The 23,789-nt window shown below is 37.2% G+C and overlaps 1 protein-coding gene across 2 annotated transcripts in view; it reads left to right on the forward strand.

Annotated features, from left to right (window-relative positions):
* Positions 1–1,684: 1,684 nt before the first annotated feature.
* The window catches only part of ofcc1 (orofacial cleft 1 candidate 1), an 88,365-nt gene continuing 66,260 nt past the window's right edge, over positions 1,685–23,789 (forward strand). The window contains exons 1-6 of one of the 2 annotated variants that reach the window (XM_035412649.1): positions 1,685–1,793; positions 6,426–6,490; positions 16,548–16,614; positions 16,957–17,133; positions 21,173–21,274; positions 23,251–23,340. In XM_035412649.1, coding sequence (XP_035268540.1) covers positions 6,473–6,490; positions 16,548–16,614; positions 16,957–17,133; positions 21,173–21,274; positions 23,251–23,340 — 454 coding nt within the window. In that variant the 5' untranslated portion in view covers positions 1,685–1,793; positions 6,426–6,472. The remainder of the gene's footprint in view (positions 1,794–6,425; positions 6,491–16,547; positions 16,615–16,956; positions 17,134–21,172; positions 21,275–23,250; positions 23,341–23,789) is intronic. The other variant, XM_035412651.1, reaches the window with a different exon arrangement.

The raw sequence follows: 23,789 nt of genomic DNA on the forward strand, positions 1-23,789 counted from the left end.
ACTGTACATATGGGTAGACAGATTCACAGATAGATATACAAACACAAACATAGGAAAAATAAATTTCATTCTGGACAATGACATATTGACATGCATTCGTAATTCACTGTAGACATGTATCCACTTGGCATTGCGTAAAACTATTTAATCATGAATGTAGTACGTTTTTTTTGTTCAAGCTGAGGATTTACTGTCAGCTTGAACCCCTGTTTACATGAATTAAACCAACCAGTGCAAATCAATTTTTCACTCCAGGTATATCTGCCAAGCATTGCATTCAAATGAACAAACACACTATCAGTTAAAATAACACCATGTGTTTTCTATCCACAGATTACCTTTAAACATGAGGGTTATTGATCTAAAACCTGTCAAACAAACAACACATTTTTTTTAACAAATTATTTTTCCTCACTTGAAAAGGCCACAAATACCATTATTTCTTACAATAATCAATGGCAGTGTTAGGTATAGATTACATTTAAGGCCGGCCTGACAAATGTCCTGTATCTATTGTGATGTCAAAGTCAGTCATTTGTTTTATTTTATTATTATTTTTTGCCTATATTTCAAACTTGCTTTCTTTGTGTGAAGTATCTTTATGAGAACTGTTGTAAATAATGTATGAGAAACCTTTATAAAAACTGTCAAACTGCATTATAAATGAAGTAAAAGTTGTATGATGGCTTGTACTGGCAAATTCATTATTCTAATTGATGTGGCACGGTAACAAAGGCCTCCTTTCCCAGTAATTTACCACCTGTAAACAGTCGCAAGAACACGTTTAGAACCTGTAGCCACTTTCTAAGACCAGTATAAATAATAAAAGAACACTTAACAGGACAAGCCATACATTGTGCCATCTGGTTGCCAGCCATAGCAGGTTGCCAGAGTTGAAACCTTATATGAACTTTTAATCAATTACAGAGTATTCAACATTTGACACCATGGTAATTCCACTCAAAACTAACAGAACGTACTTGCAGACCAATATAAAATGATACACGACAAATACGTCACCAATAATATATAGGCATGCAATGATTTAATTAATTTAATATTTTAATTTTATAAAGCATATATACTGCAGTCTAACCAGTTTACAGAATGCATAGCCTAATGATGGGGAACAAAACAAAAACAAAAAAACTTAACTGTGCAATTTACCTGAAAAAATGCTTCTTGAATCGATCTCCTCATAATACTGATTACGTTCAGATAGGCTAGAAGACAAGCATGAGACAATATTCAAATCTGTGCAGTCATATATTTTATGTTTACGATGTAACAGAGCAACAAGTAAGAACCAGTCCAACCAGAGCTATAGGCCCATATCGCATATTCACATTGGAATATGCAAAAATTCAAAGGCTTTTACAAGGCTGGGAGCGGATAACACCAGTGAATATACACTTTATTTGAATGTATCGAAAAGGCATTGCTTAATTTAAAGAGGACGCGGGATATTTTTTCGGCACACTTCCTTTTCATTAACATTACTTAAACGGAAGGCATAGTCTGAGGCTGTAATGTTATGCAATGTTCAGAATCTGTCGCATTTAATTCATTTATGAAACCGCGGTCGAAATTCAGATGGTATTCCAACAAACCCAGGAGCATGAAAGTCATTCATATACCTTCATAAATGTAAACTTTCGAGGATGGCCACTCACTCACATCTCTTACTACTTTCTAATGACCGGAGAGGTGCGTCACCGTCACCTTGGCGACTCCTTGCACTTTGGAGATCCGGTTGCAGTTCAGGGGAAGGGGAGAAAGAGAAGCCTTTTCAGGTAACTTTAATTAATGTGTGTTATCATTTATAAATGCACGAAACAAATTCTGAATACATCCACTGTGTCCTTCTATGCACGTATGTTAGTGCTTCATGATAAGTGTTCGCAGGCCTAACGCAATTATTTAAAAAATTCGACTCTATGGCTGTAAGGCAATGGTGGCGGGTGTGTTGCATTTCTGTGTATGGATGATCCCTAATCAAGCCATTGCACGTTCGGATATTTATTGCTCGAAATGACATTATCTACCAGATGTTTGGCGGTTGTTTATTATTCTGCTTTGAAAATGTAAAACAGAACGTGTGCGCTGAAATAGGCCTACGTGTTATTTTCTTCCTATACATACATCTTCTTTGAAATTGTTGCGTAAACAGTTGTTTCATGTAGGTCTACAAAAACAATTTAATGATCGGTAATATTCTTGTGGTGTTCACTTTTCACTCTGGCAGTTTGTGGACGTTGGTCCTTCTGTCTCTTAATGTGCTTATTCCATCCTCTAGTCTTTCGGTAAGTCGTAAAGGTGGTCTTATAAATGTGACGAAAGCAAGTCGAGCCAGCCCTAGGTTCAGCTGATCAATAAAAAAATAAAAAAAGAAGCAGTGACAATAACAAGCAGTGCTTTCCAGGATAGTTGGAAGGCTTCTCACCCACCCACCCCCCAAAAATGCTCAGGTTCGACCTGTACTATGTAGCTGATGAAATTACATCCTTTATTATTGGTGCGGGATAACAAAGAATGTCAACCAAATATTTCTGGTTATACAATAAAGTAAAATGGGCTAAGGAACACGGAGGAATTTCATATTTGGAATTGACTGAGCTTTGCTGAGTAGATGACAGAAAAGATAATGCTGCCCTGGGCAGAGGGTGGATAGGGGGTCAAATGAGTTGCTTGTATCATTAATTCCTATGCTCTGTAAAATGTGCTGTGAATGTTTTACAGAATGGAAATTTTAACACACTCACTTTTTTTTGTATGAATTCAATTAATGTTTATTAACAGCATTATGGCTTTAAGAGGAAATGGCAATTATTAGGAAGTATGTTTCTGGAAAGAGTTTGCTCAACTAGATATATAGCGAATTTCATCTCTATACAATACAGGCATTGTGTAATGATGATTATGTGGCAGACATAACATTAAGAAAGTATCAAGATCATGCACGATCCATGGCCCATAGATGTTTGGGCTGCTACCGTGACCCAAATAGTATATCACACACAAAATGTTGTAGGGTGTTGTGTGAATATATTTACATAGTCTCTGTAGAGCCAGCTTCTCTGAGTCACTCATTTCTGCGGTTAAGAAACTGCTGGGAATCAAATTATTTTGAGAACAGCAGTTGGCAGACAGAGCCTAACAGCTTTTACAACCAATTGTCTGGGCAGCTCACAGAATTCCACTTTATAACCCTTATAAAACATTTGTACACCCAGCTCTATTAGTAACTAAGAAAACAAATCACTAAATGAAAACGTAAATTTAAAACTATTGTTTATTCAATTGAATGTAGGTGAAGGAAGCATTGCAAAGTTAGCTCTGTATCCAAGATTGACTCTCCCTCCTAATGCTAAAAGAGAGAAAAACAGGAAGTTGCAAACACACACACACACACACACCCACATATATATATATATATATATATATATATATATATATATATATATATATATATATATATATATATACATTTATTGAACTTTATGTTCTTACATTATCAAGTCATATTTATTTGTTACTCATGGGTTAATTACGGTAGTCAACAATTCCAAATTAAGCAGAGTATAATTTGAAACCATAATTAAAAAGCTGGTATGTTGAAACATTTTTCCTTCCATATACGGAGTAAAAATTCAATGGTTTAGTGTGTTTGCTGAGCACACCCAGTGGAGCAGTGTTTAATATGAAAAAGTATAGCGTTTCACAGTAATTCACATGGTAGGGGATAATCTTTCACATTTTGCCTGGGGTTTGTTTTGCTATATCAGCAGAAACTTGTGAAAACTGTGTGAATTACCATTGGAAAAAAAAAATGTTTAAAAAGACTAAATAGTACTGTCTCAAATGTAAATGAATATACAATATTTGAATAATGGGGAACAATAATACAGTCCTCCTGATAATAGTTCAAGTATATTTATGCTGACATACATCAAGATATATACCAAAGATTGATCCTGGAATCATACAAGCCACAACAACCTATGCAACTGTACAAAAATGGAACAGACTACATTGATCTTTGTTTTGTGCATGAGTTTTAACTGCTACAAAGAGTTCTGGCTGAGGAACAAATCTTTACAACCTTTCACATTGTCCAGATAATTTTGAAAAAAGGAAATTATTCTTCATCACTCTGCTGATTGTAAGACCCACTATAACAGTATCTTGAAAATGTTTTTCTTATTTAAAATGCATTGCATGGAGCTCTGTCTCTCTCTCTCATTATATAGTGATCACAGTAATATATGAGACAAAGACATACTTTTAAAAATAATCTGGTTCTCTGTACTCCACAACTTCAGATTTGTAATGAAACTATTCATATGTGGTTAAAGTGCGGATTCTCAGCTATAAAGGGTATTTTTATACATTTTGGTTTCACCATGTGGAAATTACAATCCCCTCATTAGAGGGCACCATGATATTTGGGACAAATGACTTCACAGTTGTTTCTGATTAGTCAGGTGTGTTCTTGCTTCTTTTGTGCATCTATAAGATAGCTTTCAGTATCTAGTCTTGATTCTATACCTTTGACTGCCTTTGGAGTCTATTATAGTTACTTGTCAACATGAGGGCCAGAGTTCAGCCAATGAGTCAAGGAAGCCATTACGAAGCTGAGAAATACGAAAAAAATAGTCAGAGACCTAGGCCACACCATAGGCATACCAAAATCAACTGTTTGGAACATCATTAAGAAGAAAGAAACCCTGGTTAGCTCAGTAATTGCAAACAGAAGAACTCTACAGTTCATGACCAAAGAATTCTCACCATAAAGACCATAACGCCTGTCCAGCAGATCAGAAACACTCTTTAGGAGGCAGGAATGGATGTGTCAGTGACTACTGTCCACAGAAAATGTCACAAACATAAGGATACACTGCAAGATGCAAACCACTACTAAGTCACAAAACAGGGATGGCCAGGATACAGTTAGCTAAGTCCTTAAAAGAGCCTGCAGAGTTCTGAAAAAAGGTCTTGTGTATAGATGAGACCAAGATTCACTTGTATCACAGTGATTGAAAGAGCAAAGTGTGGAGGCCAAAAAGAACTGCCCGAGATCCAAAGCCTGCCCTCATCTGTGAAATATAGTGGTGGGGGTGTTATGGTTTAGGCATGTATGGCTAATGGCAGCAATAGAATGAATTCTGAAGTATACAGAAGTGTCATATCTGCTCAAGTTCAGGAAAATGCCTCCAAGCTCATTGGCAGTGCTTCATCCTACAGCAAGACAATGGGCCGCATTCATGAAACATGTATGGTCAAATTAGATCATTAACTGTGCGTATGAACGTCCCCAAAATATTTTGGCATTCATCATTTTTTCTCTTATCTGAATTTTTTCTTTGGTAAGATCAAAATCTACTTGTGTTTGGAAACGTAAAGGCATAAACAGAAGCCGCTTCTATTTGGAATGCTTTATTATTTGTACAAAGTCATTTTAAGTAGTTACAGACCTTTTAACTACATTAACTAACCTATCTGAATAGCCTAGAATTTTGTTTCACTAGCTTTTCATTTTAATTTCAGTTTAACGTTTATTTATTTAGAAAAGGTTTGGTAGTTCTAGTTTGGTTTAATTTTTTCAAAAACCCTTGTTTTTATTTTTATTTCAGTTTATATTAAAATTTTTTCCACAGCAATGAATTGCTGATGTTTAGATATAACCCTGCAGGTGGCATATATTTTATGGGATTTCTAGGGTATTTCTGTATGCCAATTAACATGAACCAGCACACACATTGAGTTCATGAACAATTGGCATTCATGCTCTGATATACCTAGCATACCTACAAAATCGAAGGTGCATGTTTCATGTATCCCATGTTGGTTTTTCATAGGAACTTTTATTAAGAACAAAGAACAAAAGCTAGCAGAATTTACAAAATGTTTTGTGACTGAGACCCAGTGATCCCAAATATACTACCAAAGCAAAAAAAAAAAGTTTTTCAAAGACAAAAAGAGAAAGTTCTTGACTGGCCAAGCCATTCACACAATCTTAATCCAATTGTTTCGTATGCTGAAGAGAAAATTTCAGACAACTATCCCCCAAAACAAGCAGGAGATGTTTGCAGTACATGTCTGGCAGAGCATCACCAGAGAAAATACTCAGCATCTAGTGATGTCTATAGGTCACAAGAATATACAACACAATTCCAAACATGACTACTTTCATTTACATAACATTAATATGGGGGGCGGGGGGGATGTGGGCCTGGCGATTAATAAAAAGTTCTGTAATTTCTATTTGGTGAACCCAAAGTTCATAAACATGAAAAAAAAGCTGAGAATGTACACTTAAATCACAAATGTTTGATCACAAATCTTAAACTGAGGAGTACAGAGTGAAATCACATGATAAGTGCATGTAAGACAGAACTAAAGTGATTTTTCCCTTTTTTTGTCAGGCCCAGTGTACATACGGAAATGGTCCTTCACTTCTTTTTCTGAGGAAATGGACACATTTGGCTCTGTAAGTACAATATAACTCAGGATGCAGGATTGTGTTTTCACCCCAATGAATTCTGTCGATGGACTGTGGCAGAGCGTTGACATTTAACTCTCTTTCATTTAGCCCCCAAGATCTCTGTGGGTGATTTGGGGAGGGTATTAAGCAATGCCACAGTGAGGGAAGTTCTCAACGAGTAAAACAAAAGTCTCTTCAGAGGCCGAAAGAGTTCCCATGGTCTCCAGAGGGACCTTGATCCTGCTCTGCTCCATTTTTGTGTCACTTATTAGATTTACAAACACAAAAAACACATATTTATGCGTTTCGTGGTGCCTCTGGGTTGGAGACAGGAAAGGAATTGTGAGATTTTACCCCTGCCTTGAGCCAGTATGCTGGAAATATGCCACCTAACTGTGTTTGCTAAATGGTGGTCTTCAGTTTAAATCTGGCTAAACTTGGCTCAGCTTAGGGACTTCCATAAGTAGTGTTATGGAAGTCCCTAAGCTGAACTTCCATTGGAACTGGATGTTATGGTCAAATGAGTCCAGAATGAAGCTTTTTGGCCGCCTGCACCAGACGTAGGCTGGGTGTCAAAAGAAGGATGCCTATGTTGGAAAGGACGTCAGACCTACAGTGAAATGTGGCAGACCTTTGCATCTACTTGTCCAGAGGTTCTTGTTAAGGTCAGTGGAATCATACACTCCAGTCAGTACAATGATCCCAAACATGCCTAAAAATCGACCAAGAACTATTTAACTGACCACAGAATTAAGGCATTGCAATATCAATTTCAGTACCCAGACCTAGACCTGATTGAAATTGAAGAGAGATTGAATTGAAGAGAGTCGTCTACAGACTGAAGGATCTTGTAAGTTTCTACATGGAAGAATGGTCTAAGATGTTCACCATTCTTATAAAACACTATAGAAGATGACCCAGTACAGTAGTGTTTTGCAAAGGTGCACAAAGTACTGAAAGCAGGGGAGCCAAACATATTAGGAAGTTTTTGTTATAAAATGACTGGTATAAAATATAATATTCTAATTTTTTTGCCATATTTCTGATTTTTAGTAAGAGTGCTAATAACCTTTGGGAATGTATAGGCCTAATTCATATACATTTGATAACAGGAGGTCTTTTCTAACCTTTGTATTTGTACTGACAAATGTAATCTAAGGGAGTGCCCGGGCAAACTGTTCAAAGCTATATTTCAAGTTTTCCCTTCCGCTGCCCAATCAGTTAGCTCTGCTTCAAAGGAACACCCTTGCATAAATAATTAAGCCCAGTGTCTTAAAGGGGCCAGCATATATTAATTAGGATAGAATGTTAATTATGTTGCTCTGCTCTTTATCAGCTGAAGCGATAGATAATTAAGCATATGACCATTTGGCAGATTTCCCAGTTGCTATTTACTTGTATAAGAGAAAATATGAAATACAGAGCTATTTGTGAACAATTTGCTACTGCAGATACATTCATTTTGGTACAATAAGGCAAATTAAGAACTACAGTTTCTTTGTTTTAGCAATGTTAATTTATCTGTTAACAAATGATTTAAGAGATGACCCCTCAGCTTTGCTGTTTGATATTTCCAGTCTAGACATGGTGCATAATCTGGTTAGATCACATGTGTTCTATTAGCCTATGCGAAGCTACACCATTCTGTCAAATCAAGTAGGGAATCACTGGTGTAGATTTCTCTCCTGACAGCGATAAAGCAATATCTCAGTCAGTCTCAGCCGTGACCGATACTAACATACAGGATTGATTGGACAGTAATTGTATTTTTGATCTATGCACTCTGCTTTTTCATGTGACTGGCGTATCACCTTCTTATGCTTCCAAGTGACATTAGAATGAAAAGTAGAAGAAAACTGAGGCCAGTTGCTAACCTAATGATTTTGGAAAACAGTTTTAGATAAAGAACACCTTATTTAATGTAATAATTCCAGTGTGTAGGGGTATAGTATGTGTACGCCTTAAACTGAGGAAGGCTATGTCATTCCCAGGCCACTCTTGTTCTTTTGCTCCCAGCCTGCACTGAGACTGCTGTCTGGAAGTGGTAGTTTTAAGCGGGGGTCCTGACGATAAGGACGCATGCTGTCTGTGCTCTCGTTGTAAGCGGATAGGGATGGGGAGACAGCTCAGAGCGGAGCTTGTTTACAGCAGAATAGAAGAAAACAGCCAGACATAAATTAGGGCTGACGGTTTCATGAAGCACAATTGGTTGATCACAGATTCAATGTGACTGCCCTGAACTGGGCGATGATCCGTACAGTATGCAAAATTCACTTTCTAGCTGGTCCATGCCCACCAGCCTAGCAGCAGTCTTTCCATAGCCCTCACAGCAACAGCCTTGAATGGAACCAGAACTGAACAAGGCATTGTTGTACCCAATTCCTTTTGACAACAATCACATTCTTTTAAAAACTTTTCCCTTGTCACCAGTTTTAAATGAAGGTTTTTTTTTGTTCCCTGACCACAAAGTATGCATTTTATGTGCAGACTCATTTTCGGCGAGGAGCAGAATTTGTAACTTCACGAGAAATGTTGTGCATTAAAATGACAACAGAGTGAATTTAATGCTCTTATATTGCATTCAGTGCTTGTTATATCACACCAGTTATACTTGGCACATGACTCTGTGTTAGCACTGTGAATTTAATGTATGTGTGTTCCCTGGAAAGTCATGTCGAGAGGAATTTACCCCTTTGTACTCTTACTTGTGCATGGTAATATGTTTATTATAAAAATGGCCCAGCACTTCTGAAATGGCATCTGTCTTGCTGACCTGTCAAGGCACAAAATATTCAGGCTCACCCCAGCATGATACATATATGCTGCAGTACTGTTTATTATCTAAGAAATGATGAATATATTGTGAAGTTGACTATAATTATCATTAAAATTGACTATAAGTCTACTATAATTTTTGGGTTTACAAAAAAAAATGGGGTAACTGCAAAAACAGGCACAGTAAGAACAGTTACTCACATTGGATATACATTGGGGAAAGGAATGCATGTGTGCAGATCAGTGGTTGAAGAGGAAAAATGCTTTGCCTGAACTGGATTAATTGTGACAGTAACTGCTATATATTGGCTTGAAGTAACCAATAGGTTGTTTTGGAGCCTTATTCTGCTGTGATTGACAAGGACCCGAAATCTAGGCAATAAATTTGTGCAAATTGCAATCGTGTTGACATTTAAAATGAATGGAACTAATTCAAACGAAATGTGAGAAATTCTACCAAGTCTGGTAATAACGGAATAACAGCATGCATATCAAACCATTGTGGTGTGTCTGAGTCAACAAAATGACACTTTTCCCTTGTATGGAACAACAAATGGGATGAAAGAAACCAAGTTCTTTTTTCTGCATCATATATTATCTGAAGGCTAGTAATGGTTTGAAATGGCATGTTTCCTAAATGAGACAAAGGATTGCATTAAAACAGCACAGTCCAAAGAATACTGTTTGCAGAACATTTGCTAAGAAAGGGCATGTTAGATACAGACCACATCTGCTATAAAACCAGCAGTAACCTGCTGTACTACTTTTGGGCTCCGCATTGATTTTCCCTGCATCGTGAGACATTATCACCATGCCTAAGTGTGAGTGCACTTCAGTGTGCTCCCCCCTGTCTTTCTAATGTTCCCCTAAGCGTACTGAGGCATGACGTGCCCAGAGTGTATGTACACACTAATAAGGCCTATTCACAAACTACATGCTGTGAATTTAGAGTCTTGTCATCGTGTGCAGTTTGAGGGCTCTGTGGCACTACTTTGCGTGATTGGAATCATCAATATCATACACCACTTTTTCAATCCCTAGATTGTTGGTCATGTCCAGAAGATGGTGCAAATGGAATGCATTGCTGGCATAATGTTCCATGTGATGTGATTTTATGGCCACTAACTTTTATGTGTGTGGGAAAATGTATTGTTTGTATTCATTGATACGCACTTGAGGAAGAAAGCAGTATAAACAACAACATTAGCTTTTTAGAATTGCAATGGAAAACAGTACAGAAGTCAATTTAAAATGGTAAATGAGAAAATATACATTATTGTCCTGAAATCATAGTACACTTGAAAGCTGAATCTAATTGCTTTCTTCACTGTGGGTCATCATCAGTACTTTGCTGTACTGGTGCTGCACTATTGGGTATTTATATTATTAGTGTCCACTTTATAGTGTGTGTGTGTGTGCGTATGTGTGTGTGCGTGTGTGCACGCGTGTGTGTGTTTGTGTGTGTGTGTATGATTTCAGGCTCAGTCTCAAGCTCTCATAGTCATACCATCCAAACAAATCTCACATAACTCCATCAACAGGAATAAATCTCATGCCAGCCAGCTCAGCAAACGTAACAACTTTGAGTTTGGTAGTTTACCTAGGCTAGCTAGGTAAGATAATGTTACCTATTTGATAGATTGTATTAGCTAAGTTAAAACCAGCTAGAACCCCTGCAAGCTGTAGCCAGCTAATGCCTGGTTCAGACTAATGCCACACAAACTTAGTGTGATCTGTCTGTCATCCCAGGTGCAGCAAGATTTATGATGCTTTGATTGAAAAATCTGACAGTGAGACAGACATATCCTGTAGACTGAGCCTGGTTAGCCCCATTTGGGACAAGAACAAACTATGTGGGTTCTTAGTTAGAAATGTTGGTGCGTGTTCATGATGAGGTGTGTGGAGAAGCTGAGGTGTCTGTGGGTCTGTGACTTTCTGTATAATCTTTATTTATAAATGTTTTCACAACTTTGTGACTGTTGAGTTGGTTACTGTTTCCGCTTTAATATCTTTAATGTTAACCCCTTTGCGCTAGCCCCCATGTAGCTAGGACGCCAGCATCCTGAAATTGCTCAGCTCAAATGTTCAGTGCTCCTGCGACCAAACTATGATTTGAAAGAGCAAACTCTGTGTTCTGGCTGTATTAGTTGGCGATTCACAACAATCATGCGAAATACAGAGTTTTTAAGTACCACCATTGTTGCATAGGTTGTCCATTTAACAAGCACCCCCTCCCTGCAGTCTCATCTGCAACTATACCCCCCAAGCACAATGCACTGGACAATAGTGTCTATTTGAGTGTTCCTTAAAATATTCTTTAACCACCAATCATGAGTATTCGCCTATAGCAACAAGAGAAAGCCAACAATAGCCCAAAGTTATGCCAATACATCTTTGAAAAATACTGTTCACCGATTAGCAAAATAAACAATTGGTATTCTTGTGTAATTATACCACGTCATTTTACTCTCAATATCTGTGACTAAATGCAAATGGAATAAATATACAAGCCTACCTAATGGTTTCATATGTAGAGGTGCCCTTTTAATATTCAGTTTTCATTTATTGATCTGAACAATCCATTTTAGAAGTGCAAGTAGAAAGAGGGGGTAGGTATTTACATCAGCCATGCACAAAACCCCACTTGCCATTTACACCATTATAACTCTTTTCAGTTTGTTCCTGTTTTATTGATAACTCTTTTATCTAGTAGAGGACTGTGTAAATTTTCTAACCGTGCATCGCATGTGTAATTTTACATTTATAACAAACATTGAGAGCCCCACACAACCGCTTAAATTTTTGATTCAGTACAATGTTGTATGGTCAACCATAAGGTTACGCTTAATAAAGAAGCACTTGTTGTGGTGTCATTGTATATTACCTTCAGTTTTGATTCGATTTTGCTAATTTGGCCAACTCATCAGCATGGTTAAAGCGAAATCTCGCCTTCCTGACATGGATTTGGGGAGTGGGCCAGGAAGTCTAGCCATGATACATGGTGAAGATGTATATATTACTGCTTGTAACATTTCTATTATTTACGTTGTGTCATATTTTTGATATGATTATATTCATATTGGTTATAAAACAACTGTTAGCATTGGCTAATAATGCTCAGCATTTGTTCTGGTGTTAATGTTGAGGCAATTGTTAGCGTAGCCTGTGCAGTGTAAAGCGGCACATAGTGGCCTGCTTTGTTAGAATTCATAATGAAATGAAATTCATGAAATTCACTCACAATGAAACTGAGAGTCTTTAAAATGGTTTTTGCTATTCTCTAATGTGGGCATTTCAGATACTGTAGTGTAAGCATTCATAGGTAGCTCAGTCATGTGTTATGTTTGAATCACCAGATTACTGTGAAGCTAGAACATCGCCAACATTTTTCTGACAGTGGAATATTATTTTACTGTAATATTATTATACAGAATGTGGGGTATTAGTATCTCCATGGGATATACTTGCAACATAGGGCATGGAAAACACTCTTTCAAATTTACTGTGTGCTGATATGTGCTAGATTAATGTTAAATTTTCCCTTCGAGTGATCTTAAATAGTAATATTTGTAAAATGTCATCTCTTCGCAACAAAAGAGTACATACTGTAGAGTACGTATTTAGGTATGTGTACCACATTGTGCCACAATGTTTTTGCATTATTTTTCAATGTGATATCAAGGTTGCATCTTAAACCATCTTAAGGGGCTACTTTATAATCTTTATAATGGACAAAAAGCATTTTACTCATTTTGGAGAGGTATTGGATATGTTTTTGGACCCCTATATATCATAAACCCCTATCCTGATGAAAAGATAATAAGTCATTTCCACTTGGCACGCTAACCGTTTCAAATGAGAGTTCCAGAATAGAACATGTATGCTGTAGTATACTATGAGGGTTAGGTGCATATTTGGTAGCTGCACTGATTCTGAAAGTGGCATAACAGTAATTCATAACTTTCATCCATACATGCTGTGCATACATACATACTGTACATACACACATACCTACGTACGTACATACATACAAACATGCAGCATACATGCATACGTCCAGACCTACATACTGTTCATAAATATGGAAAAAGCAAGAACAAAGATTTTAGTTTTGAGTGGAATTCAGTACATTTTTTTTGAAAACTCCTGTATGGGTATTTTTTGTTTTTTTTCCTTAGAGTGTTTCTATTTCAAGGGCATAAACAAAGATTTTTTGAAAATAAAGGCATGTTTTCTGCCTACAGAGTGCTAATGTAATGATTAATTACACAAGTTAACCAAAGCCCAGCTCCACCAATGCCTCTGTATATAGGCCTATTTGATGATGTTACGTATCTTGCAATATCAGCAAAGCTTTTATATACAATGCACTTGGGGCTAATAATTAATTAACAGGTTAACTACATTAGCAGTAACAGGGAGCCAAGGACAAGCACAATTCACAAGGACCCAGATTTCTAATCCGAGTGGTCAGGGACCACTTCTTCTAGGAGAGTTGGACGTAGAAAAGGGTACGTGCTGGCCAGGTCATCAAATTAAATCAAGTGAAGTGATCATAGTGTTAAAACTGAGAAGGCATTGAAAAAAAAAAACATGTAGGGCAGGGAAATCAAGTGTCATAGGGGTCCAGTTTTTCACAGAAAATCGCAACATGCCCTAAAAATGTAAGAAAATAAAGGTATTGCCATAATTTAAAAAATGATTGTTTTTGCTCTATTGTAAACAGTGTTTATAAAGTTGTTTAATCTCCCATGCACTCAGTTCAGTTTTCTTAAGGCCAATTCACCTTAGCTCGTTCAATAATGTTGTAACCGATATGATGGTCTATGTTTATCATGTTCTTACTAGCACTGGACTTCAAAAAATTATTTTATCAGCTGCAGAAATTCTGGTATTGTCTTGTGGAGGAAAATAATTCCCTAAGTTGTGCAGTGTGTGCGCACACCCCTGAACCAGTAACATTGCATTACATGATGCATTATGTTTTAAGGAAATTTTTCTTGGGATTGGATGGAAATTGATCCCTTAGTACATGAGGACACATTTAAATTATTCTAATGTTGCATGCTGTACCATATTAGCTAATGAAGGAAAACTTGTGAATTTTGGTTCTATATTTTTTATGATATCACATTCAGTATGAAATTAAATAAGTTAAACTAACTGAACTGCAAATAGTGTGTGTGTGTGTGTGTGTGTGTGTGTGTGTGTGTGTGTGTGTGTGCATGGGTGTGTGTGTCTGTTGTGTGCTTTAATATTTTAATATAGACAGCTGTTATATATGGAATTTTTTTGTGCATTAGAAACATTAGGAAAGGTATATTGTACATAGTATCATAAGGTCTGTCATTTCCATATTAGCAAAATAATATTCATTATTTAGACGGATTCAGGTAGATCACAACTTCCGCTCAAAATTGAGGAAAGCTGGTACATACAAGTATGTACAAATCTGTAACATTTTATTACAGTTACATACATACAGTTAATGTGTCTGGTAAGTGCTAAAGTCTTACTATTAAGCGCAACTCAAGTGAAATTGATTGGAAAGCAGTAGAAAGAAAATGATTTTTAAATAAGTTACAATTAGATTACCATTAATCTCTGCGGTATAAATGAATGTCTTGCTTTAGGGCTTGCTGGATTGAAAAAACAGATTTACAAAACTCTTCTTTTCAAATTAGAATATGTCCTCCACAATTTTAATTGCCCTGCCCATCACGAATTGCCATCATGAATTAAAGCATTCCTTTTTTTCTTTCTATGCAAATGTTGTCTTTTAAATTAAATGTTGTATTTTCTGAAAATACTGTACATGTGCATGACCAGAGCCATGTGTCTGTATGAACAATATAGAATCCCCAAATTATTTCATAATACATACATATATACTTACATATAATACAAAAGTGTTTTTCATCTAACAGAATCAAAGATACCATAAAATAATCAATGAACAGATTTTCCATGTATAACATAAAATCATGTTATACATGGAAACTAAAATTGAGGAACTGAAAAAAAAAATCCTTTCACTTTATCTAAGTATTACTTCAACTCAGGTATTATGTTTACAGAAGATCATTGGACATCTCGTAGAAGCCAAAAGGGTGCAAGCATTACTGCTACTCACAGGACCCCTGTTGCATGTTAAAAATAAATAAATAAAAAAACTTGATTTTCCAAAAAGAGGGAGAAATCAATACACAGTAAAATGGGACCATATGTCCAAAAGGGAGTATACATTCTCTGTTAGAGTTGATTTAACACTGAGCATTTTACTATGGATGGGGGGCTTTTTTAACCAGACTCCCAGGCTTTCAATGGTTCAGGTTTATGTCATTGTTACATGTGTTTTGACGTCTACACTGCATCGCACGGAGCTCTTGTTGGGCATGAAGCTGCTGTCTCAATGGGTGGGGCATGCTTGATCTAACCCTTTTTGAGGACATTGGATCATTGCGGAACAATTTTAGCTGCAGTCACAATGTGCTGTAATTAATGGAACATGTTCCACAATGTTTGGGGATGAGAAGTCGAAAGGCTGGCACATCCAGTTACTATGAAAAAGTATTATGCAAAATGTTTCTAATTCAATGGAAAATGTAGAATGCAAATTTTGGCATCGTTCTATAACAACCAGTGTATCCAGCTGCCATAGTTTCTTCTGATGTACAATATATTGTTCCTTTCTTTGCACCTAATTGTGAATATTTTCAATATCCATTGCATGTATTTTAGTGATACCAAAGGGCACAATGTATCGGAAATGTTTAATATATTCCAAATGTAAAATATTTCAGATGCTATTTCAAATATTTTTAGGTGTTGGTATAGACGAGGGCTATACAAGAAAAAGGTTTTTCTTTGGACCTATAATGATGTATGCAAAGTTGACCCACATTGTAAATGTGTTGGTAGTCCGGATTCCTCAGTACTGTCTGAATGCGCGTAAACACACACATAAATGCACGCGGCAAAATTCTTTAAAACGGCTTCACTTTTCTGGGGGTGTTGTCTCCCATTCATTAAAAAGAGAAATCACAAAGAAACAGAGGAAGTATTTTAATGTGACCTTCATTACGCATTCACGTCAACTTTTCTTATCTATTTATGATTAAATTTTTTCCACTCCTGTTGTTCAATTAGTGCTTGACCCCTTTAGCGGAGATGTAAATTAAATGACATTTCAGTGTCGTCCCATATTTAAAATACTGCGTTAGTTGCGGATCATAAATGATGATCTTCATTCTGTAGCTAATTTATTCATTTAACAATTTCCCTCCAGAAGTTCCAGCAGAAGGCTCTGAAGCAACCTAAGCAGAAGAAATCCGAGTCGGCTGAATTTCTGATGGGTGAGCCCTGCTTGATGAGTTATTGCTCATAATTTGTGTAAGGATTAATTAACTAATTACAGACAAATGGCTTTGGGCTAAATTTTGCTCTTGCTTGTCAGGGCGCAATTTGTAATTATTTTAATCATTTATTCTTCTTCTCTTCTTTTTTTCATACAAGATTCAGATTTAATTTTAACCTAATTGTATTTTAGTGACATTCGAGGAGGATGCGCTTGAGTATTTTGGGCAAAGGAATCACTAGAAGGAATTTTCTGGTTGTCACTGAAATGTACTTTGGTATAATGCTTTGGTTCCTGACCTCCTTGTTTTTTTTCTTTCTGTTGTGTTGTTTTTTCGCAGGAGAAGACGAGAGAGCCGCTGCGGAAGGTATTGAAAACCCAGCTTTCGATGGCAGGGATGGGGACCTTTCGGCTTATCACGCTCTGGGAAGTCAAGAAATTGAACGTGACAAGCAGGATAGCACCCTTGCAGCTCAGAAACACAAAATGGAGCTGCAAGCCCCTGCCGAACCAAGAGGTGAAGCTTCATTCTTCATTAACCTCAAGCTGACTGACAGTGGTTTTTGTTCCTGATCTAACCTTTTGCTTTCTGGGGCCTGATCCATGCATTCCAAGCTAACACGTCCGAACAAGTTCTCTCATAACTTGCACCGGATAAGTGTCATGAGAACGGGCGTTCCAGAACATCTTGCTTGAGTCAGAATGTTCTGTGAACACATGCCTTCCAGAGTGCTTGCCTCATGAGCTAGACTTCAGCATTAACACACCAGACTGAGTCTTCAGTGTATCTTTAAAGTGTAGACACACTGCAGAAACCCTGAAACGCAGCTAACATGACATATTTAGGAAACTTTGGTTGTTCACTCACACCTCACAAGACCTGCTTGTAGCTAACATGATACACTTGTAGTACAATGTAAATTTAAAGGATTTAATTTTCTAATGCATTTTTTTTTTCCCTAAAGCTGTTGGGAATGTGTTGTGTGACCTGGGTAAGCTCAGGATAATCACACATTCAGCCATATGGTTGTGCTTTAATGAAAATGTGCACCCTCTCTAAAAAACACAGTCATGATGAAAACAACAAATAGTATGCTTTTTATTAGCGTTAATCCCTCTACATTTCTACAGCAATATGAAAGGAAACAGGAATGCAAACCAGGAATGCTGCGTTTGGAAGTTTTGCACTCATTATTATTTGAAGTTTACTGAAGCCACATAGACAAATCACATAACAAGAAAGTCTAAATATGTCAGGTTTCTCTGTGAGATGAAATGCACTCTTGTTAGCTCAGAATTAATAAAAATAATACTGACAGGATAAAGGAAGCCATCAAAGCAAGGAGCTGATTGTGACAAGAAGTACGGGAATGATTTTGATTAGCGATAGCTTGCTGGAGATCCATAGCCCCACACTTGGTCGTGGGACTGTTGTGCTGGGTGAGAGTGGTGGAGCAGATTCTCCTGATTAGCTTGGTGTTTCCCATCAGCACGTCATGTGAGAGACAGGGAGAGTACTCTGATGAATCCCAGGGGCGGTCTTCTCTCATCAAAGATTAAATCAATAACATTGGCCCCTCTCGGCTTCAAATTGTCAGCAGATATGACTTGCACTTATTAAAAAAGAGAAAAGAAGCGGTAATATTCTAAGAGTAAAGGGCTTCTTCTGTGAAATCAATCATTCACAACCTGTTCATTGGAAAGCAGATGTCAGTCATTTTAGACTGTAAAGTGTTAAAGGGTGCCTTTTGCTGTTCTCTGAAAACTATTTCTTGTCTATGATTATGAAGGTTTTACAATTGTGTGGCCAATCAGTGTATGCATCTCAAAATCTGCAATACATAATCACTAAAATAAACAACACAAAACATATTAGATGACCAGATTCCGTTGATATGTTTGGTTGATTTAAATCATTTTTATGACAGGATATAATCAATCAATATAATACATCTTGATTTGGCTCTGTACTCCACAATTGTAGATTTGTAAGCAAAAAATTCACATGTGGTTAAATTGCACATTGCCTGGATATATTTATACACTTTGGTTTCTCCCAGTAGAAATGACAGAATATTTTATACACAGCTCCCCATTTCAGGGCACCAAAGTACACTTGTATTAGAGTGATGGGAAGAACAAAGTGTAGAGGCCAAAAGGAACTGTCCAAGATCCGAAGCATTCCTCTCCCCATATGTGAAACATTATGGTGTGAGTGTTATGGTTTGGGCATGTATGGCTGTCACAGGTATTGGCTTACTTGTCTTCACTGATGATGCAACTACTGAAAGCAGCAGCTGAATGAATTCTGAGGAGTACAGAATCATCTGATCTGCTGAAGTTCAACCATGTGCCTCCAAACACATTGGATGGTGCTTCATCCTACAGAAAGACAATGATCCCAAATGTATTGCTAAAGCAACAAAGACGTTTTTCAAAACAAGTAACTGGAACATTCTAGACTAGCCATGTCATTCAACTCCTCTGTATCCAATTGAAGATACCTATGGTCTATTACTGTTTTTTCTTATTTCTCAGCCTCATAATGTTTTCCTTGGCATTCACTGGCACAACTCTGGTCCCCATGTTGATAAATGCCAATAACAGACACCAAAGGCAATCAAAAGCCTAGAAACCAGACCAGATCAGAAACACCTGTGAAACCATTGGTCCCAAAACTTATGGTTCCCTTGACTATGTATAAAAAGTGCTGTAATTTCTACATGTTAAAATTAAATCAATCAAAATGCATAAATAATAGCCTTTAATGAAAATCTGAGAATCTGCTTTTCAACCACATATGAATTGTTTGATTAGAAGCCTAACATTGTGGAGTACAGAGCCAAATTTTAAAAAGTCTTTGCACCAAACATTATGGAGCACTGCATATACATACATACATACATACAATCAGAATAATTTTACAGTGTATACAGTTCAATTCATATCTTTCTTCTATGTTTGATAACTAATTTGGAGTCATATTGGATATCACAGATAGTTATTTCCATTTTTTCAAATTTTCCATTTTTCAGTATAATTAGGTTAAGTTGCATATAATATTTCTTCCATTTATATGATTCTGAACTCTACCTATGAGTACCAAATTAAGTTTAATGTAATTTTAAAATGTGAAATTAAAAAAGAAAAGATTAAAAACAGTACGCAGGTTCATTTCGTATTGGGGAATTTATAAATTAATTTTGCATTGCTATGACGTACACCCAGTGGCCTCAGTTGATCTTAGCTGCTAACATGGTAGTTTATTTGCTATTGTCAGTGTTTTCCATAAATAGATTCCCTCTCATGAAGATCATTGAATTGTAAGACCTCTGAGTTATTGATGGCATGCAGACAGGGCATTGAATATATTATTATAAAAGAAGAACACTGGAAGACAGTCAGACGATTTAGGTAAATCAAAGATATGATTCAAAGTAGAGATCTTTGGGGTTGTAGATATTATGCAAATTCAGATTGAAAAAGGGTTTCATAACCTCTAAGCTATTGCCGCAAAATTGTTAAAACTGTGTTTACGTTGTAAGGAGTTAAATGTGAATTTTGCAGTTCATTTATGGTATCGCTATTACTAAAACGAATATATGAGACTCTAGCACAATTACATTTTCTATTTGACATATTGCAACCCAAGCTGAATTGCAAAAGAGGTATGTGAAATTTGCTAAATTTATTTATATAGGCGCTCCCTGCATGAAGGCCCATGGTGTCCTGTACATAATAAAGCAATAGAGAGTTCATGAGATGCAAACGTACTTTGCCTGCTTTTGTGATTGCGAATCACAATCAGATTTGTATTCCTGGGTGCTTTCATTTGGGGCTAACTGTTATCTGAATCCATCAGTGCATCAATAACTTTTATTAATGGACTTTGCTGCGGAAACGTGTGAAGTAATTTAAATAGAATAATGTCATGGAATATTCAGGGAGGGAATCCACATTTAAAAAGTCGCTCTGTAGGATGTACCTGTTTAATAGAAATATCCCTCGAGGTGGCGGACCCCCATAAATTCCGTGGAGCAGCTTTGATGCCCATAGGTCAGCGATCGCTAATAAGAAGTCAATGGGATGTGGGTTCGCTTTTTTTTCTCTTTTCCTGCCGCTGCTCTTCTCCTCCAACGGCCATCTCCGCACCGGCGACCCCAGAGCATTTAGGGGGTATTGTCTTTGAATTCCAGGTACTTTAACTTGTAAATTTTCTCATTAGTTCCTTTTGAACACAAGTAACATATGGCAGTCGTATTTAAGAGATTGCCTGGCGTGACCTTTCTCAGCATGCTAATTAGGCCCCACAGCTCCCCCGGTCCAAGCGAGCAGCACTGAGAACTGGCGGCCAGGCTTATCGGGTAACAGGAGCGGCCCAGTCGCAACAGTGTGGGTTTCAGAATTAACATTTCACTTCATGTGCTTCTAATAACCACTGACCCCCCCCCCCCCCCCCCCCCCCCCACACACACACACACACGCACACGTATCCCTCCCCCTTGCCCTCCCTCCCCTTCCCTTCCCTTCCCTTTCGCTTCATGTACTTTCCACAGGAAATGAATGCGCCCGAAATTACTTTGACCCGCCGATGGCGGAGGAAACCAACCCAAGGCAGTGCAGGATGGAGGTCGGCACGGAAGATGAGCTGGAATTAAGTATGCCATTTCTTGTCATAATAGTCCGCTCAGTTCATTAAAGTGAGGTGAGAAAGATCATTCATTGCGAACAATTTACTTCGATGGGACTGTCTTAGTAAATACGGTTGCTGATGGTTTCTGGGATGGCTCTTTGGACTGACTGGTATCCAGCCTCTTGTCATTGCTGAAGGTCACATTTCATTGGTCAGTTATCTTTTTGCCCGTTCCCTTTGCTTCCAAAGAATATTATCATTAGAGACATCATGCAGTATCAATAGCTACATCCCCCCATACCTATTAAAACCATTCTCTTGGGAGATAAGTAATATGCATGTTATAATGAAATGTGGGTTATTAACAGAGAGCCATTTCACCTGTATTTTTGGAGCTTTAAAATATCTGAGATGTCATTAAAACAGAAACTCTTCAGACAGAAGTACCTATCTTCAGCATAAATTAGTATTTATTCTCAATAGCTTCTCATAAACTGCCATTCACATTTGCCCCTTTATTGAAGTGGTAAATCTGAGAGTGATTGGCATGTCTTTTTACATTATGGGTTTGGGCAGATGTTGAAAATACTTATGCTAATTTTAATCAGAAGCAGTGAATCTGTTGATGACATTCTTGCATTAAGCTGTCCTTCATGCGCGGTCTGTGTGATCTGTTAATTGAAACAAGTTTGTTTAGTTTTACTACATTACCAAAGGAGAAATTAATATGTATTCTCTTTTTATGGATTGAACTTGAAGGAGGCTTTATTTTTGGTTTCACAGTGGAAGATAGTATGTCTACAGAAAGGAAAATTAATAGTTTTAGTCCGCATATCACTTCAGAAGATTTGTTTTGTGGAAAAGGCTTAATTTCTTGTGTTTGATTGTGGCTAGTTTTCATTTTTGCTTCTTTGAAGAATCACAAAGAAAAGATTTCTCCTCTGTGGTCTGGATTCTGAGATAACTAGGGCTGATCTTCATTTCTACAAAGAAATCCAGCTTTCATCAAATCAGAAACAAGCATTGTTCTCCAAATTCCTACTGTCAAGCATTTCCCATAGCTGGTAACATTTAGTTTTAATTACTTATTTATTTACTTCTTTTTCCATTTGTCCTTATCCTTGTGTAGGCACACAACTGGTACAGAGATTTAAAATAAAAAACATCTTCTGTAGAATTATATCACGTATGATTCATTTTTAGTTTTATCCCCAGTATTGACTGTCAGAGCTTGATTATAGCAACTCCGATGTTGTTGTCTGCAAATATTTTGGATTTAATAAGACCACAGGGTTTTCTACAGCAGCTCGATCTTCTGAAGATTAGCTCAAACTTGGACATCAAATATGTGTAGAGCAGTGACTTCTGCAGTCAACCCTTATTGCCGCCTCCCCATGCCTCATCCCCTAAAATGTGTGCTCGGTTTTCATAAACATTTATGACAATGGATATATTCTGGACATATTGTGGTTTATACACACATTTTATTGCTCTACTTCAGCATTTATTTATTTGTTTATTCAAGTGGTTGAGTAGCAATATTGGCCTAAGGGGCCACTGGCTGTACTGTGACTGTGACAATGCAAGCAGGAGTCTAGGCCTTAATAAAACACATTTCTGGCCGCATGGAGGTCAATGCTATAAACAAACAAGTAAGCAAACGCATAAAAAACATGCTTAAAAGGATAGCTTCAAAATATTTCAAGTGTGCCTTTTAAATGTTAATATTGTAGGTCTTTGGGTTAAATAATGTGTTTATACACTCCATGTGTCCAATTCAGGTTACATGGCTGAAGAATAAGTATATATATAAGACAGTCTGCTTCAGTGCCTTGCAAAGAATTAGATCAGGTTTTTTATAGATTGGGTAATGGGGCTACATGAGACTTAAAACAATGCAATGTAGGTTGACACTATGATTAGAACAGCGTTAGTTACTAGACTGGAGATTTGAAGGGACTCGTCGTGATTGATTTATCAATTTATTTGTTTTTTTTTTAGAACTTATGAGAGAGGGTGAACAAGAACTTTATTACAAGATGTCAGTGATGCTGACTGAAGATGACACTACGACCATCATAGATTTACCAGGTATGACTAAAATTTTACACTGTCCCAGTGGACCAAGTCGAACCCGCTCGCAGTCACGCAAGCTCGGATGTAAGGAGGAAAAAGAAAACGGCAATAGTACAACATCTGAGGTTCACCAAAAGGGAATAGCATAAAAGCATGTGGGAACTTGTGGGCTGGTAAAATACACTACAGAATCAAAACAGTGTTTTTGTCTTCCATGCGAGGGCCATTGTTTCAGAGTGGGCATGTGTTCTTCCATTAGCCTTAACTCATTTGAATATGTACCTAAAGTGGCGGTGGTTTAAGCAGCCATTGTTCACGGGGAGACAGCGGCAATGGATCCTGTTGACATGCCACATCTCAGTTGTAATTCCAATGGGGAAGTGAGGGATTTAAACCCTCTAGTACATGCTAGAATTTAGCCTGCTTGTATTATTTTGATTGTTATGGATTTAGCTGTAGCAGCG

This window comes from Anguilla anguilla, chromosome 4 (assembly GCF_013347855.1).
Source record: "Anguilla anguilla isolate fAngAng1 chromosome 4, fAngAng1.pri, whole genome shotgun sequence".
Lineage (NCBI taxonomy): Eukaryota > Metazoa > Chordata > Actinopteri > Anguilliformes > Anguillidae > Anguilla > Anguilla anguilla.